Raw genomic sequence first — 16,728 nt, 5'->3', positions numbered from 1 at the left:
TTACTTGTCTTGACTCTTCTGCATCAATCTCTTTTCTTTATATGTTATCACATAAAGTATCTGATACATGGTAATTCAAGCAGTGTAGGATTTCATTTAATTTTTCAATGTGGATTAATCTTCTATTCATAGTGCGTTACAACTTAAAAAAAAAAAAAAAAAAAAAAAAGGAATCATGTTTTAGGGAATCAGAAATTGAGAGAAATTCGCTGTGTACTCTCATTGATAATAAGAGCCTCTTTATATAGATGATTACAATACATAGAGTCTAAATCATACAAGGAAATATAATCTCTAGATTCTTCTAATTAAATCCTATTACCTCTAGGTCAAGTAACCTAGAGTTTGGGCTAAATACAACACTAGTACAAAAATTGAATCAGACGACGGCTAAAAGCTGTCGTCTGATACGGAGCTAACTGTCGTATATCTCGCTGACGTCTGATGAAACATGATTTAGAGAACCATCGTCTGAAGAACTTGGCATCCATGTCGACAGCATTAACTATTATGTGAACGTTACTCAGACAATGGGCAACTTAAGAACCCGTTGTATGATTGTGATTTAGAAGTCGTTTTTTTTTTTTTTATAACCGTTGTGTGACTGTTATTCACACAACAGTTTTTTCATAGCATCCGTGATCTGTTTTGCATTCAGACGACAGTTTTAATTTTGAGGCTATTGTAAATATTGTGTACATATGACAGTTTTGTGTGGTTATTGTTGTACTAAAAGAATGATTCAATGCATTATATATGCTGGAAGCGGAATCAAAAATGACCAAATTAACAGTAAATGATCAATATATAGAAAATGTTATCATCTACATCATGCATCAAAATAGATTGTGCAAAGCTAATCTTTTATATACGAAAGGAGTACGTCTAATAGTACTCTCCTAGAAATATACATCCAGAAATTTACTTAAGGAGTCTAGCTTTGCAAGCTCTGCTGCTCTCATGGCCTCATTGGAACAAAACCTTGCTTTATTGCATATAAACACTTCCTGACACCTAACCTTCGCAATGCGATCTTTTCCTGCTAAGTCTACCATACAGCTGAGCGAGTCTGTTCCAAAGAAGTAACAGCAATAAGATGAATGCTTTTCAATCAACAGTACCAATCACTAAAGAAATAAAGTAATAGGTAATCCTAGATCAACAGTAGCAGATAATACTAACAAAGTTATAACCCATTACATGGAAACTTGACAATGTTATAACTTTATGATCCGAAACACAAAGAGCCATTAGCACACCTTCAAAGAGTAACTTTTGGCAGAGAGAGCTCCAGCTTTAGCAACCAAGGATTGTCCAACTCTTCTAGTGGAACAGAAGGACAATGAATAACAATCACAATTAGGAAATTTTACTCTTTTGAGAAGCAAATCAAAAGCAAATTACTGCATAGAGGAGTGACATATACACGTGCTGAGCATAAAAGTGGCTACACATGAAAAGGTTACATTAACTGACAACAGACAAAGAATTGAAGTGTAGGACCCCAAGAAGCAAGAGGTAAGGCATAGAATTATGAACTAATTGAATGAAATGTAAGAGTTGGAGTGAAAGAAAAGGAATTGAAATAGAAATTGAAAAGACAAAAAGTGTGGAAAGAGCATGCAATAGCAAAACCAAAGAGCGTCAAAGCAGGTGGAGCATGATAAAGTACACAGGGTTCAATATAAACTTAACCTGACAGCATAAAAATGCAGGAATCTGAATGATATCTGCAACTTAATTTGCCAACTTCTTCGCACTAGGAAAAGAAAACAGCATTGATAAATGTGAGAAACAACTTATGATCAGTGCGAATTTTGCTTGCTGAACATGGGAATCTAAAAGATGAACAAGGGTGCGAGCTCACCTGTATAAACTCGTGTACATTTGTAACTATAGGGAGGTCAAAAGCTATTTTAACCTTCTTAAGGATCTGAAAGTAAAAGGGTAAAATCAAGAGAAGTGATCACACCAGAAAAACAAAATAATAAATTAATGATAATTGTAGATAATTAAATGTATCCAGTTACTGTAACAAGAGAAAATCTACTTCAGAAAAATTTGGCCATGAGAGATTGCAGCTGAGCTATTACAAGCTCAAATAGATCACTAAATGTCATGAGAGAACTTTAAAGGGCAAGAACACATGAACAAACCATGATGGGCAACTGATCATGGATACTGAATTCAAAGCCTCAAAATCCAATTGTAGCTAATAATCTATCTGAATTTACTGATATCTAGCATATTCTCTATGTTTATTTGCATAGCAAAAAATGCAAATTGTATCTTAAAATGAATGACAACAAACGCTGCCTATCAGTTTATCACCTTTAATCCTTCAGCCATGCCAGGGCCCCGGAATGATTTTGAGGATGTACGGTTAGCTTTGTCAAAGCCTGACTTGAACACCAGTGGCAATCCAACTCTATAATATTGGAAAACAGATTGTCTATCTTAGCAAAAACCATCAAGATAGATTATGAATAAACTCTAATCTTAGCACATAGAAGATACATAGTAATCTCTTTACTTTTCTTACTTTTCTCAATATAATCAAACTGGAGAGGACAGAGTTCTCCCTTAAGCGTTAGAATAATTGGCCGAGTTTGACCTTCTCCTTGCTCTTAAAACTAAGATTATAAAAAACACTCTAACTGAAAATGCAACTGGTATGAAACCAATAATAGTTATGTATCTTCACTTTCAAACATTTCAAGTAATAGTTATGTATCTTCACTTTCTTCCTTGACAAACAATTTCATCGATATTAAAGCTATTACATGAAAACTGCATGGTACATTATCTTTTGGAAAGAAAGGGACTCACTTGACTTTGGAGGGGATTTGTTTCTCTTGAGATGAGCTGCTGCAATGCTGAATTGCTGATACTTTTAGTATATGCAGGTATCAATCTTGCTAAACTAACAAAACTAATTAAGACTAACATTGTGCAATTATCAACCTCCTGATAGCTTCTTATCCCTCCACAGGAAAACATCAGCCACTGCGTCATACAGTTCATATCATTAGACAACAAAATTCAAATTCTTTGCAATACAATAGGTGATGAAAAATAAACCAAGGTAAATAAATAGGTTCAGCAACTATAAATAACTAGAAAAAATACAAGCCATGCTCATAAAGATTGTGTACAATAATTAGCTTCAAAGCCTTGGTTCGATTAAAGAAACTAAAAAACCTACTATGAACTTGTAACCCACCATCAGTCCTAATAACATGTCTCCCTTAGAATAAATTACTCAATTAGACACTGAGCAATAGCTAGAGCTTCTCCATGTGTGGGCTTATTCCGAAAAGAAAACATTGATCAGAATGCATAGAAAACACTGGTTTGTAGTCACTTTTGAACAAAGACAAAACCTTTTCTAAACCTTTCAAACTGAAGTCAAGTTTCAGGGCATGCTTTGCATGTCTAATCTGACTCACTAAAAATCGAGGACAGAAAAATAAGTGTAAAGGTGCTCAAATCAATTGCTTGCAACAATAAGCTGCAAGTTTGAGAAAATTTCAGAAAACTAGTAACAAGCAAGAAAATTTCACCAACAATTAGTCTTTCAGTGATTTCAAGCAAAAATTTCCAGATCTGACGTAGACATGCAAAGCTACTATTTTGCAAAGTTTCATACAAATCGAAGTTCAAATGAAGGGTCAAACAAGAATCTAAAATTGACAGAAACGCTGATTCTGCAGAAATCCTGAAACAGTGCAGTAACTTCAAAATAGCACAAGTAACTCAATTTAACTCCCTTTTTTGTGAAACCAAGCTCAAAATTACCATTGAAGAGTCTACTTTAAGTTATTAAAAACTGAGAGTAAAACAAGGAGTATAGATTTTTCGAAAATCATGGAACAGCCCACTGGTTCAGCTTGGGTGTTGTCTTTGAGGCATAACATCAAACACTTGGAGTGCAGTAACTGATCTTTGATCTTTTCCAGTCCTATCCATCCTAATGGGCTTACCAAAACGTAATAATCAAAAGTGCATTCCATTACAACCTTGAATAGCTTTAAGAGCTGGAATTTAACTGAAAATAGAAGTTCTTACCAAAAAAAAGTAGATTTCTGGTATTGAAGCAAAATAGAGAGAAGCTCAGTGGTTTGAAATCTCAAAGTCCTCCATTTTTTATGTCATAGTGAAATATGTGAATTAGAGGAGGTTTACAAGACATGAAAGGCAATAGAAGACCTGGAGCTACGAAATTAGAAAAGTGCAGAAGCATATTTGATCAACCACAAGAACAATGAAAGAATCTTACTTTAGCTTCTTTCTCCACACCTTATTCTTGTATCCAGTGGCACGTCTCTTGAGCATCGAGAGATACCTAAGAAATCCTACCATATTTCAAGATTAGCATCACAGAAAAAAAAATTTAAATTAAACAAATCCTAACAATTTCAGCAAAATCAGAGGTACCCATGACTGAAAGGAAGGAAAGAAATCGAAAAGTGGAACAAGAATGAGAGAAGAAGAGCAAAGAAGGTACCCATTTTAACAGAAGGCGAGTTCCAAGGTTTCACTATTCCAGAAGTTGCTGCAAGGAGACTAGTGTTTGAGGCAACTGAATCGAGCGAGCTATGCTTTTAGTACATGAAACATAGAAAATGTCCAATCCAAACAAAGATGTTTCACAAAGTGCTTACCACAGATCTGAAAACAATGCGAAGTATCTCTAGATCCAACTCTAATAGAGAGATTGCGAAGCGGATAAAGATTTAGAGAAGCCTAGCCACAAATCTGAAAACGATGTTAGAGCCCTACCAGTCTACCACGATGTTGGAGAGGTGTGAATTGAGTCCTTTTGAATAAACACCAAGTACACAACTAAACCTAGATTACCTGAATGACCCATTTCAATGACCAGAGGCACGAACCCTTATCTTCCCAAGTACTCGAACTGAATGGTCGTAATCTCGCCATAGCTCAGCTTCTTCAAACCTGGAGCTCTGACAACGACGGGAACCAGCTATATGTGTACTCGCTTCACCTTCCCGGTGTTGGGCTTGTGGGTCTGATTCCACCCAACACGCTCGGCCGGCTGAGTCAGCTCCGAGCTATGAGTTTTCGCAGATTTCGCCAATAGTGCTTCCCTCCAAGGGAATTGGCTCGATCTGGAGAGGCTGAATCGGCTCGATCTCAGTTCTAACAACTTCACCAGCTCAATCCTATTCGCGGTCAACAATCTCACGCAGAGAGATGAGATTGGTTAGAGAGAGAATGAGGGTTTTGGCTAGAGAGTGAGGGTTTTGGTTTTGGGTCTGTTGAGACTTGAGAGTGAGGTGAGGTCGAGAGTGAGGCGCTATCGAGAGGGGGTTTTGGTTTTGGGTCAGTTTTGTTATTTTTGTTATTTTTTTTGCTTAAGTGCTAGGGTTTCAGCTAGGTTTGTGAGGCCCTGTTAAGTTGGACAAGGACTCAAATCTGTGTAAGAATGTGGTCTGAATGTAGCCATTTAAATTTAGGGTTTGTCTCCTATCAATATGACTCCTGACTTTTGGGGAGTTGGAGAAAAATGGTGGTGGGAAATCTCCCTCATTTCTGTCAAACTTTTGATCAGACCACGGTTATATCATTTCTCATCGTATGATCAATACATGTTGGACAAAATTTGGGGTTTCATATGGGGTTTAGCACCACTTACATGGTGAGAAACTTGACGCTTAATTTTTTTAAGGGACACACAACAGTTTTTATCTTAAACATCTTCTGAACTAATTTCTAAGTCCCTATCAGACGACTGCTCTTACAAAAACGACGTTTGAAAAAAAAAAAATCAATCACATGACAGATAATTGCATAGCGTCGTCTGATTTGATTTTTGTAGTAGTGCAAATTAGGGTTTTACTTGAACACTCCCCCTTGTGTTGCCCAAACGCGGTGCTTCTCTTGTTGTTTAGTTAAAAATCTTGCCGAGTAACAAAAACCCAGTGGAACAAAAATAACCTCGGTCGAAGGGGAAAGGGAGCACAACACACCCTTCACGTTTCGAGGTGAACATGTAGACATCTCCCCATGATGTCTGCGCCTCCCCCTGATGACTACGATCATGGGAGTTAAGATAATTTCCGCAAGCCAATTCTCCACATGTTTCTTGAACGTGGATTTAGGCAATGACTTAGTAAACAAGTCTGCCACATTATCCTCAGATCGAACCTGGTTCACTTTGATCTTGAGGAGCTTCTGTTGTTGCTGATTGTAGAAGAATTTAGGTGATATGTGCTTGGTGTTGTCACCTTTAAAGTAACATTGCTTCATTTGTTCAATGCAAGCAACATTATCCTCATAAATGCTCGTTGGCTCATCTGTGGTAGGCTTCAGACCACAATTGCTTCGAACATACGTAACTATGGATCGAAGCCATATACATTCATGAACTGCTTCATGAAGAGCAATAATCTCTGCATGATTCGAAGAGGTAGCGACTAAGGTTTGCTTTGTAGACCTCTAAGATATCGCGGTCTTTCCCATGGTGAAAACATAACCAGTTTGGGAGCGACCTTTGTGTGGGTCAGAGAGATACCCAGCATCAGTAAAACCTTCCAAAACACTTATATCGTTTTGGGATAGGGAGAGGGAACGCAGTCCACCATGTGTGGCATCTCAGGCACTTGATGGTTCCGAATCCATCGTCTCTCTGTAGGGATAGAACAAGCCCATATCAATCGTACCACTTCGGTATCGAAAGATATCTTTAACACCAGTCCAATGGCGTCGTGTTGGCGCAGAGCTATATCTAGCTAGCAAGTTCACAGTGAATGAGATATCCGGTCCTGTGCATTGTGCTAAGTACAATAATGCGCCTATTGCACTTAGGTGGAGCACTTCTGCCTCTAGCACTTCTTGGTTGCCATGTTTTGGATGGAATGGATCCTTCTTTGGATCAAGACTGCGGATGACCATTGAGGTACTTGAAGGCTTAATCTTGTCAGTGTTGAAACGCCTAATCATCTTTTGGGTATAAGCTGAATGATGAATCAGGATACCTTCTCTACGGTGCTCAAGTTCCAAACCGAGGCAAAACCGTGTTTTCCCAAGATCTTTCATCTCAAACTCGGATTTCAAGTGTTCAGTGGTTTCCCTTAACTCTTTAAGGGTGCCAATTATGTTCATGTCATCGACATAAACCGTTACTATTGCAAATCCGAAACTTATCCTTTTTATGAACACACATGGGCATAGTTCATTGGTGACATATCCCTTACCAATCAAGTAGTCACTTAGACGGTTATACCACATCCATCCGGATTGTTTCAATCGATATAGTGAGCATTTCAGTTTAATAGCAAATGCGCTCCGTGGTTTAGAGCCACTTGATTTGGGTAACTGAAGTCCATCTGGGACCTTCATGTATATTTTTGTATCTAGATCCCCATATAGATATGCAATAACCACATCCATAAGCTGCATGTTTAGTTTTCTGGAAACTACCAAACTGACAAGGTAGCGAAACGTTATTACATCCATTACTCGAGAATAGGTCTCCTCGTAGTCGATTCCAGGGCGTTGTGAGAAGCCTTGCGCCATAAGGCGAGTTTTGTACCTTAAAATATCGTTTCTCTCATTACGCTTTCTAACGAATACCCATTTGTGACCAACTGGTTTGGTGTTAGGCGGTATTGGCACAACTGGTCTGAATACCTTTCTTTTCGCTAGAGAATCAAGTTCTGCCTGGATCGCATCTTTCCATTTTGGCCAATCGGCTCTACTTTGGCATTCATCAATGGAGCATGGTTCGATATCATTGATCTCAATAATCTCACGTGCTATGGAATACGCGAATACATCATCAATAATGATGGAGCTTCGTTCCCACGTCCCATGTACACTAGTATAATTTACAGAGATCTCTACATTCTCAAGGATAGGTTCTGACATTGAGGCGTCCCCCAATGATGTCTCTTGGACAGAACATTCTCATGGGATGGATTTTGAGTATCGATGATCAAAGGATTTATTTGTGCCTCATTCGCTCTCTTTCTAGGGCGAGTATCCTTCGAACCAATCGGTCTACCACGCTTCATTGTGGGACCTACGGCCATAGACGCCACATCAATGGCACCATCTCCTGGTGTCACAGGAGTGGCGTGATGTCCAATATTCTAGACATCGATCCTTGCAGCAGATATGTGTGATCTCATCACTTTGGCAACATCAGAAAACGTATCAGGCAGAGTATCTGCTATATTTTGGAGCTCAATTATTCTTCGCACTTCAAGTTCGGACTATGCGGTACTGGGATCGAGATGAGACATAGTGGGGACAGACCACGACAATTCCTGTCGTTCCTGTTGAACATCTGTATTCTTATCTCCCCCTAACAATGGGAAGACTGTCTCATCAAAGTGACAATCCGCAAATCTAGTGGTAAAGAGATCACCTGTCAAGGGTTCAAGATAGCGGACAATAGTTGGAGATTCATAGCCAACATAGATGCCTATTCGTCGTTGTGGACCCATCTTAGTATGCTGTGGCGGCTTAATAGGCACATAAATGGCACACCCAAAAATGCGTAAGTGCGAGATATCAGGCTCGTACCCAGTCACTAGCTGTAACGCAGAGTAAGATTGGGTTGCAGTGGGTCATACAAGAATAAGCGTCGCTGTATGCAATATTGCATATCCCCAAGCAGAAACAGCGAGATTGGTGCGCATAACCAATGTCCGTGCTATCATCTGTAGTAGTTTGATAGCGGCTTCTGCGAGACCATTTTGGGTATGAACATAGGGAACTGGATGCTCTACATCAATCCCCAGTGACATGCAATAGTCATCGAATGTTTTCGATGTAAACTCCCCAACATTATCAAGTCGAATTGACTTAATTGGATGGTCAGGGTAGTGAGCCCGTAGACGGATAATCTGGGCAAGGAGTTTAGCATAAGCAGCATTTCGAGTGGACAACAGCGCAATATGTAACCTGTGTGTCGATGCATCAACCAATACCATAAAGTATTTAAAAGGTCCGCATGATGGTTAAATTGGTCCACAAATATTCCCTTGGATTCTCTGTAAGAACGGAATGAGTATTTTGGGATCCTTTGCGTAAGACGGTCTCGGTCCTAATTTCCCGAAAGAACAGGCTTTGCAAAATAAGCGAAGGGGCCTTAGAAGCAACCAATGAGGATTTTGGTTGGGCCTGAGCGTCTGTAGTGTTATTATAAGCAAAATGTGTGACTACATCTCCTATCATGACGTTGGAGCCATGGGAATTAGTATGTATCGCGTCATGGCCATTAGGAGGAACAGCCATGGCATCATGCTCATGGTTGGTGCCATTGATGGCGTCATCACATGGGACTTGGGTGGCCCTATGGCTCCCTAAGATGGCTGCAGTGCCAGATGATGCAATTGTTGCGGTCTTGCTAAGTCCAGGAATCAATTTTCGATTCATGCTTCTTCTCACTCTGAAGAATGGATGTTCGTGTGAAGTCTTTAGTATACTGAGCATCATATCACGACCAGGGTGTCCTAGTCGGTCATGCCAAAGCCAATATGTGTCAGAATCCAAGAGATCTTCTCTTATGACATTATTGGATTCAATTGGTCGAATTGTAGTGACATAAAGTCCACTAGATTGACACATAAGCTTCTCTAAGATGCGATTCCGTCCGCAATCATTAGAGGTAATGCAAAGGAACTCTTTTGCGTTCTCATTATGCGTTTCCACATGGAATCCGTTGGCTCTTATATCTTTAAAGCTCAATAAGATTCGATTTGCCTTAGGAGCATAGAGAGCTTCAATGACTTTAATCAAGGTGTCATTAGGCAATAGGAATTAGGCCATTGCATGTCCTTGAACTAAACCTAATTGCCCAGCCATCGTAGTCACAGAGGAATATGTAGGCAACATCTCTAAGAATAATTGCCTATGTTGTAGAATGGTATGCTTAGTCGCACTATTCGCAAGACATTGTAGTTCATCCATTCCTAAAAGAAAAGCTCATATTTAAAAAGGAGTCATAAAGAAAAGAACTCAACTTTTATTAATAAGCCAAATGGAATTACATCATCGTTTCTTTAACCAAAGAAAATCTAATCCAATAAACTAGCTAATGCAAAACAATGGTAGTCGTCTAACTCATTTCGGTAATTCCAATGCAAATGTGACCAGGTGAGTAGAGAGATGTCGGTGAAGCAAAGCTCACTTAAGTAGCACTTATCTCAAAACCTTCCTAGACATCACACTTACATTGAGTACGCCTACTTTGAAGAAGGACTAATACCATTGGCATCTACTACAAAAATAATATGGCAATTGCCTACATCTCTTGGAAAATAAAAAGACTTAATCAAAATCACCAGTTTCTGGGTCTTGATCCTTATAGTCTTCCACCCATAGATCGAGATCGCCATCTTGATCTTCTTGTTCCATGTAATTTGCCTCCCTTGCTTCACGATACGTCTTGTATGCGTTTGCAACATTCTGGGGTGCTTTACATGCTTTGACCCAATGTTCAGTTGATCCACATCAAAAACAAACTTCATTATGGTCAGGCTCCCTTGATCGAGGAGCCATTAGGGCGCGATTTGGACGACCATTGTTCTTGGTGGAGTTACCACCATGGTCGGAGGCTCCGCCTCTCTCTCTCTTCACACGTTGACCTCCATGGTTCTGTGCACGCCTCTCTAGGCAATTTCCTTCCTCTTTAGGGCTAGAATATGGACCAGAATGTCCAGAATTATCCCTACTCTTAGGGTTTCACTCCTTGCATCCTCCCTTGGGGGCACAACTATAGTTAGACTCCAGAATAGACTTAGTTCCCACGGGTCTAGCATTATAGTTCTTCACAAGAATATTGTCGTGCTTTTCAGCTACGTTCATGGCGCCAATGAGCTCATGAAACCTTGTGATACGTCCTACATTCACATCAATCCGATAATTCTTTGAAATCATTAGGGTAGAGACGGGGAAGGTAGAGAGAGTCTTCTCAATCAACATCGTATCAGTTATGGCTTGGCCACAAAACTCCATCAGAGACTTGATATGAAGAGCTTCTAAGTTATAATCAAGCACAGACTTGAAATCATAAAAGCGGAGGCTATGCCATCGCACTTCTAAATCAGGAAGCAAGGAGTCACGAACGTTGCCAAATTGCTGCTCAAGTTCTACCCATAGCTTTCTTGGGTCTTCCTCATTGAGGTATTCACTTTGGAGCGCGTTATTCATGTGCCTTGTCATGAGAATTATGGGTTTAGCTTGATTTTCTTAAAAAGCAGTAGCTTGCTCAATAGAGAGCACGTTCTTACTAGGCTCTTAGATGGTTTCCAGAAGTCCATCAGCCTTAAGATGTTGGCGCACATCTCAGACCCACCTATGGTATCCTGCCCCAGTTGTTTCTAGTGGAATAAAGTTCAACTTGTTCAGGATCCTGCAAAATAACACAAGATTAGGGTTAGTTTCGGAGCGAAAAAGGCTACCATGAAAAACTATTAAATTTCTGAGCGTAGTCACTTCCAAGAAATTAGGGATTTTCTTAGCATAGTCGCTTCTAAGAAAATCCGATTCCAAGAGGGGTTTTGGATTAGATCGAAACAACGATGTATGTGGTCGATCATTTTCTTCTCAACAAACTCTAAGTTTGGAGGACTCCACAAGCTCCAAGGTTGGAGTGAACATGAACCCCCACAGTTCAGCTTCTGGTCTCCCCTATGAAGAAGAAAGGGGGGTAGGAGAAAGGGAAGTTGCAAGTCCCCGATAAAAAGAAGAAAAGAATTAAAAAAACTTAAAAAACGGGAACTTTTAGAAAAGTTTACCTTGAAAAGTTGTCGGAAATCTTGACCGGAAAAATTGGCCGGAAAAATCCTCGGAAAGTCGCCGGAAAAAAGTTGACCTGCGGTGTTGACCGGAGTTGACCGATCTGCTGACGTAGCAGGCTGACTAGGTGTTGACTGGATGCTGAATTGGCTCGGGTTCTGGGCCAACGTCTGTGGGCTTTGGACCTGGTTCTTTGCTTTTGGGCCGAGGTCAGCTGCTATGCTTCTGGGTCGATGGGGCTTGGCTTCTGACTCTGGGCCGAGTCTGGTTCTTCTGGGCTGGACTGACAGAGGCAGAGAGGATCTCCAAGGATGATGATCAGGCGGCGGTTCAAGGCAGGGAAGCTTCTGATGAGCGGTTCAGGGAGCTTCAGGCCGGTTCTAGGGATGGGTTTTCCGGTTCCAGGGATCTGGGGTCAAGGAGCTTCTGATGGCGGATTATGGTTGTCAGATGCTTGAGCCGGGAAGGAAGACTTTCGTCACTTCTGGAGGCCGGTTCGGGGTTATTCTAGCTGGTTCTAGAAGTGGCGCAGCCGGTTCCGAACTCCTGGAGTTGAGAGCTTCAAGGTAGGCGGCGGTGGTTTCTGGGATTTGAAGGCTACGAATATTAGGTTTCAGGGTTAGACCTTCATGCTGATAACGTGTTTTAGGGAATCAGAAATTGAGAGAAATTCGCTGTGTATTCTCATTGATAATAGGGACCTCTTTATATAGAGGATTACAATACATAGAGTCTGAATCATACAAGGAAAGATAATTTCTAGATTCTTCTAATTAAACCCTATTACCTCTAGGTCAAGTAACCTAGAGTTTGGGCTAAACACAAATTATGGTTTTACTTGAACAAATCAAACAAACTAATTTCATCGCATGGAAGATGAGAAAGCGGTTATGAAACCGCAATTTGGTTACTTTACTTTTACTACGAACCGTTTATTCACACGAAGTTGTAAAAACAGCTGTTGAATATTTTCCTTACCGTGTACATCATGAGATGTGATTAAGCCACGTAAAGATATTTAACACCCACATGTTAGTCCTCTACCATTGTAAAAAATTTGTAAACAACAAGTGTGTGGCATGCACTATCGTTCCTGGTAGCACTTACCACATTCTAAATTACGTGCCGATTTATTTTCTGTACATTAGCTTGATGGATTAATAGGTAATTAATTAATTGAAAAAGATAGAATGGGAGAATTGGAAAAACAACCTTCCACTCCGTTCTTACCTGAAGAACTGGAAAAGTTAGATAGTCGGTCTCTTTCTAATTGCTAAGCACTAATGACAATTATCCCTTAATCAATAGGAGTTATCCAAACCAACGGATAGGCTTTTACACATTCCCCATTCTTACTTGTTGCCCTATCAATACATAATCCTCTCTGCATCAAATCATAGCCCGCATCTTCATAGTTTTCATACACACCAAACATATTGTAGAATGACGAAAAAGGCTTATTGCGGCGTCATAATTGTTGCTCCGGCGAGCAAAATCAATGTCTCTGACGAAGTGCAAAGCCAGGTCAAGTCTTCGTACAACGATAAGTACGGTGGGCATCAAGTAACTTCACCAAAAATTTCAAGGAAGGAGAGTTCATGGACAAGTGCAGTGGATGGTGCGGCTACAAGCAAGAGGCCAAGCACACCTCGATGGAGAATTATGTCGACAAGACTCAGGGCTATACCACCGAGTCTGTGTACACCAAGCAGGGCCGTCTCGTGACAAAGTGAGGCCTAAGGAAAAAGTTAGAGAGGCTTTCCTAAAAAAAAATAAGGTAACAATGTCGACAAAAACAAGAAGATAAATTTTCATTTGAAGATCACTCTTCTTGCCTTTTGGGATGCAAAAATGTTGATTAAGTTAGTGTATTTAAACTTTTTGAACAATTTTCTTTCAATAGATAACATGGTTAGTCCATTCAATCTTTCTTGTGACATGGTTGATCGTAAATATGATTTTATTAGTTTCAATTTTGAAAAGCTTCTTTCAGCAGAAGCAACTATACGTAACAGGAATAGTTAATAGTATTCTATAAGCAATCATGGTATTTGAGAAACAATCACATCTTTGAACAAAGTGCAGAACTTCAATTGGTGTTTCTACTTTTCGATCTGAATCTTTGTTTAGCATTTCAGTTAACAATCTTAATTCTAAATGCAGCTCTGAACCATCTATATCAGAAACATTATCATGAGTAAGAAACTCTTCAAGTTTGAGACACTTTACTTTCAAATCAGTATCAACTAATGACTTTAATTGTTTCACATCACATAAAAAACCAAAAACACTTTCATATAATTGAAATTGTTCAAATCTACTGTGACGGGAAGATATGACTTGATCTACTATATATAAAGAATACTCAGTCCTAAAAGTATCTTCAACAAATAATGTTGGTTCCTCATTTGCATTCTCATCAAACTGCTTTTTTCTACAAGTCCTACGTTTTTCACGAAATATAGGTTTTATTTCCATTTCAAGTGCAATCTCTCTAGCTGAAATCATAGCATATGTAAATCCATATTCTCTATACTTTATAAAAAAAGAAACCAAGCCTTCTAACAATTTAATAGCATCACCAATATCCATGTCTTTAGATTGTAACTTTTTACTAACCAAGTCAACAGCATATAGCATATCATACCAGATAATCATGCCTAATAAAAATTCAAAGTTTGCAAAAGCATAGTCTGCTAACATTTTAGCTTCACATTTTAGTGCACCATCTAAGTCATCTACATTTGCTAATTGTTGTAAAGCAGCTCTAATTTGTGGAGCTTGATATCTAATAGCCTTGCCACTTTCTACCCAACTTTCCCACCGTGTTGTAGCCAAAGCTTTGATAGTTAAATCATGTACATTATCTTCTAAAATTTTCCACCTCTTTGTTGAAGAAGAAAATAATACATATATTTTCTGTACAATTCCAAAAAAAAGTTTTAGTTTTAGGACAAGAGTTAGCCATGTCAGAAAGCACAAGGTTCAGATTATGAGAGCCACATGGTGTGTAGAATGCTCTTGGATTAATTTCTAACAACCTTTTCTGGAAACCTTGATGTTTTCCCTTCATGTTAGAATCATTATCATACCCCTGCCCTCTAGCATCATTAATATCAAGTTATAGTTTGGCTATAACACTTATAAGTTCATCAAAAAGTCCTTTTCCAGTGGTGTCATGTACTCTTAAAAACTCTAAGAAATATTCCTCTAATTTTGCTGGGGTTTTTGATATATTCACACATCTCAAAATCAAAGTCATTTGTTCTCTTTTACTAATGTCAGGTGTACAATCAAGAATGATAGAAAAATACTTTGCCTCTTTTACTATTCTTAGGAATTCAGTTTTAATTTCATAAGCTAAGAGATCTATCAATTCATTTTGTATTTTAGGTCCAAGACAATGACTATGAATTTCATCATCTTTTAAACGTCGAAGATGTTCTTTCATTATTGTATCAAACTCTCCAATTGTCTCAATAAAACTCAGAAAAATTCCATTGTTGTCCTCACCTATCTTCTCATTTGTTCCCCGAAATGCCAAATTGTTTTTAGAAAGACCTTTAACAACAACAATAATTCTTTTCAATACTTTTCTCCAATTCACTTTTTCTTTGTTAACTTGTTGTTGTAGAGCTCTATCAATCGTCTTATTTTTTAAGAGTCTCCCTTCTAACTCAAACCACCTACACATATTAGTGACATCATGACCTTTAAGCCTGTCACTAAGATTTTGCCAATCTCTAAATCCTTCATTAGCTAACTGACTTCTACTATTCTTTGCAGTAAATAACTTGCAACAAAAACAGAATACTCTATCTAGATCTTCTGAATAGACTAGCCATTTTCTTTCACGAATTTCACCATTCGATGATCTGTAAGTATAGTGTTTTGAAGAAAAATGTCTAGACGTTTCATCTTTGGGAAAATCTAAGTCCTTGTGCCTAACAGGACCTTTTTCTACTAATAAATTTCTTAAGTTTGCATCAATATTGTTTTTCCATTGGCTGGGATCAAAAATATTTGTGTTAACATCGTTGAATTGTGGCATCCTTTCTACTAGATTTGGTTCAACACTCTCTGCCAAATTTTCCTCCACACTTGGTTCAACACTCTCTGCTAGATTTTTCACTAAATTTGGTTCAACACTCTCTGCTAGATTTTCTACCACTCTTGGATTAACACTCTTTGCTACATTTACATTTTCAACTACATCTTCTTCTACAATTGGCACTGAATTCTCTACTGGACTTGCTACTGTCTCTTCTACTGATCCTGTAGCTTTTTCTTTGACAGTAACATACTTATCTAGTGCTCCTTTTTGGGATTGAATTAGGTTTTCTATCCTTCTCTTTTTCTTAAGTTTATCAAATCGACACTCAAACTTCCTAGTAGACATATTCAGTACTAAAACAATTAAAAAATCAAACAACTATTCAACTATTCAAGGCTTCCAAGAAAAAACAAAATGAACTAGCATTACAGATTCCAACCAAAAACAAGCAAATTCAAACCAAAAACAAAGAGAATAGTTCAACCTTTCCAAAAAGATAAAGACCAATAGAACCAGGTTTTATTAACCACAAACTTTGTGACTTGAGGCCTCAATAGCTTGTTACAATTGTATCACCTTTCTGATTACAAAATTAGAACAGAGAATGGAATTCAGAAATTGAGGAAGAGAAATATTGCTTCAGTGCATCTATGAGGGTTTGTCAGTGGTTTAAATAGACATAAAAGGAAGAAATATTACCGTTTGTCTTTGAAAGAAGCAGAGGGGAATCAGAAATTTCTGAATCAATAGCCAACGTTCCATCTTTGCCCATATTGGTGAAATCGAGAACAAGACTTTTGGTTAGCTTCTTTTCTAATCCTAGAATGATGAAGAAAGAGGAAATTTTGGGGTGTTTAACCCAATAACACTTACCAATACAAAAGAAAAGGAGGAAATTTGGA

The 16,728-nt window shown here is 38.7% G+C and overlaps 1 protein-coding gene across 15 annotated transcripts; it reads right to left on the bottom strand.

Annotated features, from left to right (window-relative positions):
* Nucleotides 1–760: 760 nt before the first annotated feature.
* LOC112199374 (2-dehydro-3-deoxyphosphooctonate aldolase 2) lies at nt 761–5,418 on the bottom strand. 15 transcript variants are annotated; one of them, XR_005810382.1, is made up of 10 exons: nt 4,861–5,407; nt 4,665–4,758; nt 4,508–4,582; nt 4,280–4,355; nt 2,830–3,006; nt 2,332–2,428; nt 1,868–1,933; nt 1,696–1,759; nt 1,260–1,323; nt 761–1,069 (listed from the first exon to the last, which is right to left on the bottom strand). XR_005810382.1 is itself a non-coding variant. In XM_040519149.1 (10 exons), exons 5-10 carry the CDS (start codon nt 2,998–3,000, stop codon nt 900–902), a joined length of 480 nt encoding a protein of 159 aa, XP_040375083.1. In that variant the 5' UTR covers nt 3,001–3,006; nt 4,280–4,355; nt 4,508–4,555; nt 4,665–4,746; nt 4,861–5,418; the 3' UTR covers nt 761–899. The 15 variants fall into 15 exon arrangements, 7 of the variants coding, with proteins under 7 accessions (XP_040375083.1, XP_040375082.1, XP_040375080.1 ...); XR_005810379.1 differs by having other exon boundaries at nt 1,260–1,759; nt 2,830–2,876; nt 2,948–3,006; nt 4,861–5,378; XR_005810380.1 differs by having other exon boundaries at nt 1,260–1,759; nt 2,830–2,876; nt 2,948–3,006; nt 4,280–4,345; nt 4,861–5,378.
* Nucleotides 5,419–16,728: the final 11,310 nt, after the last annotated feature.

Source organism: Rosa chinensis, chromosome 4 (assembly GCF_002994745.2).
Source record: "Rosa chinensis cultivar Old Blush chromosome 4, RchiOBHm-V2, whole genome shotgun sequence".
In the NCBI taxonomy this organism is placed as follows: Eukaryota; Viridiplantae; Streptophyta; class Magnoliopsida; order Rosales; family Rosaceae; genus Rosa; species Rosa chinensis.
This window is presented reverse-complemented; position numbering and strand designations above follow the sequence as displayed.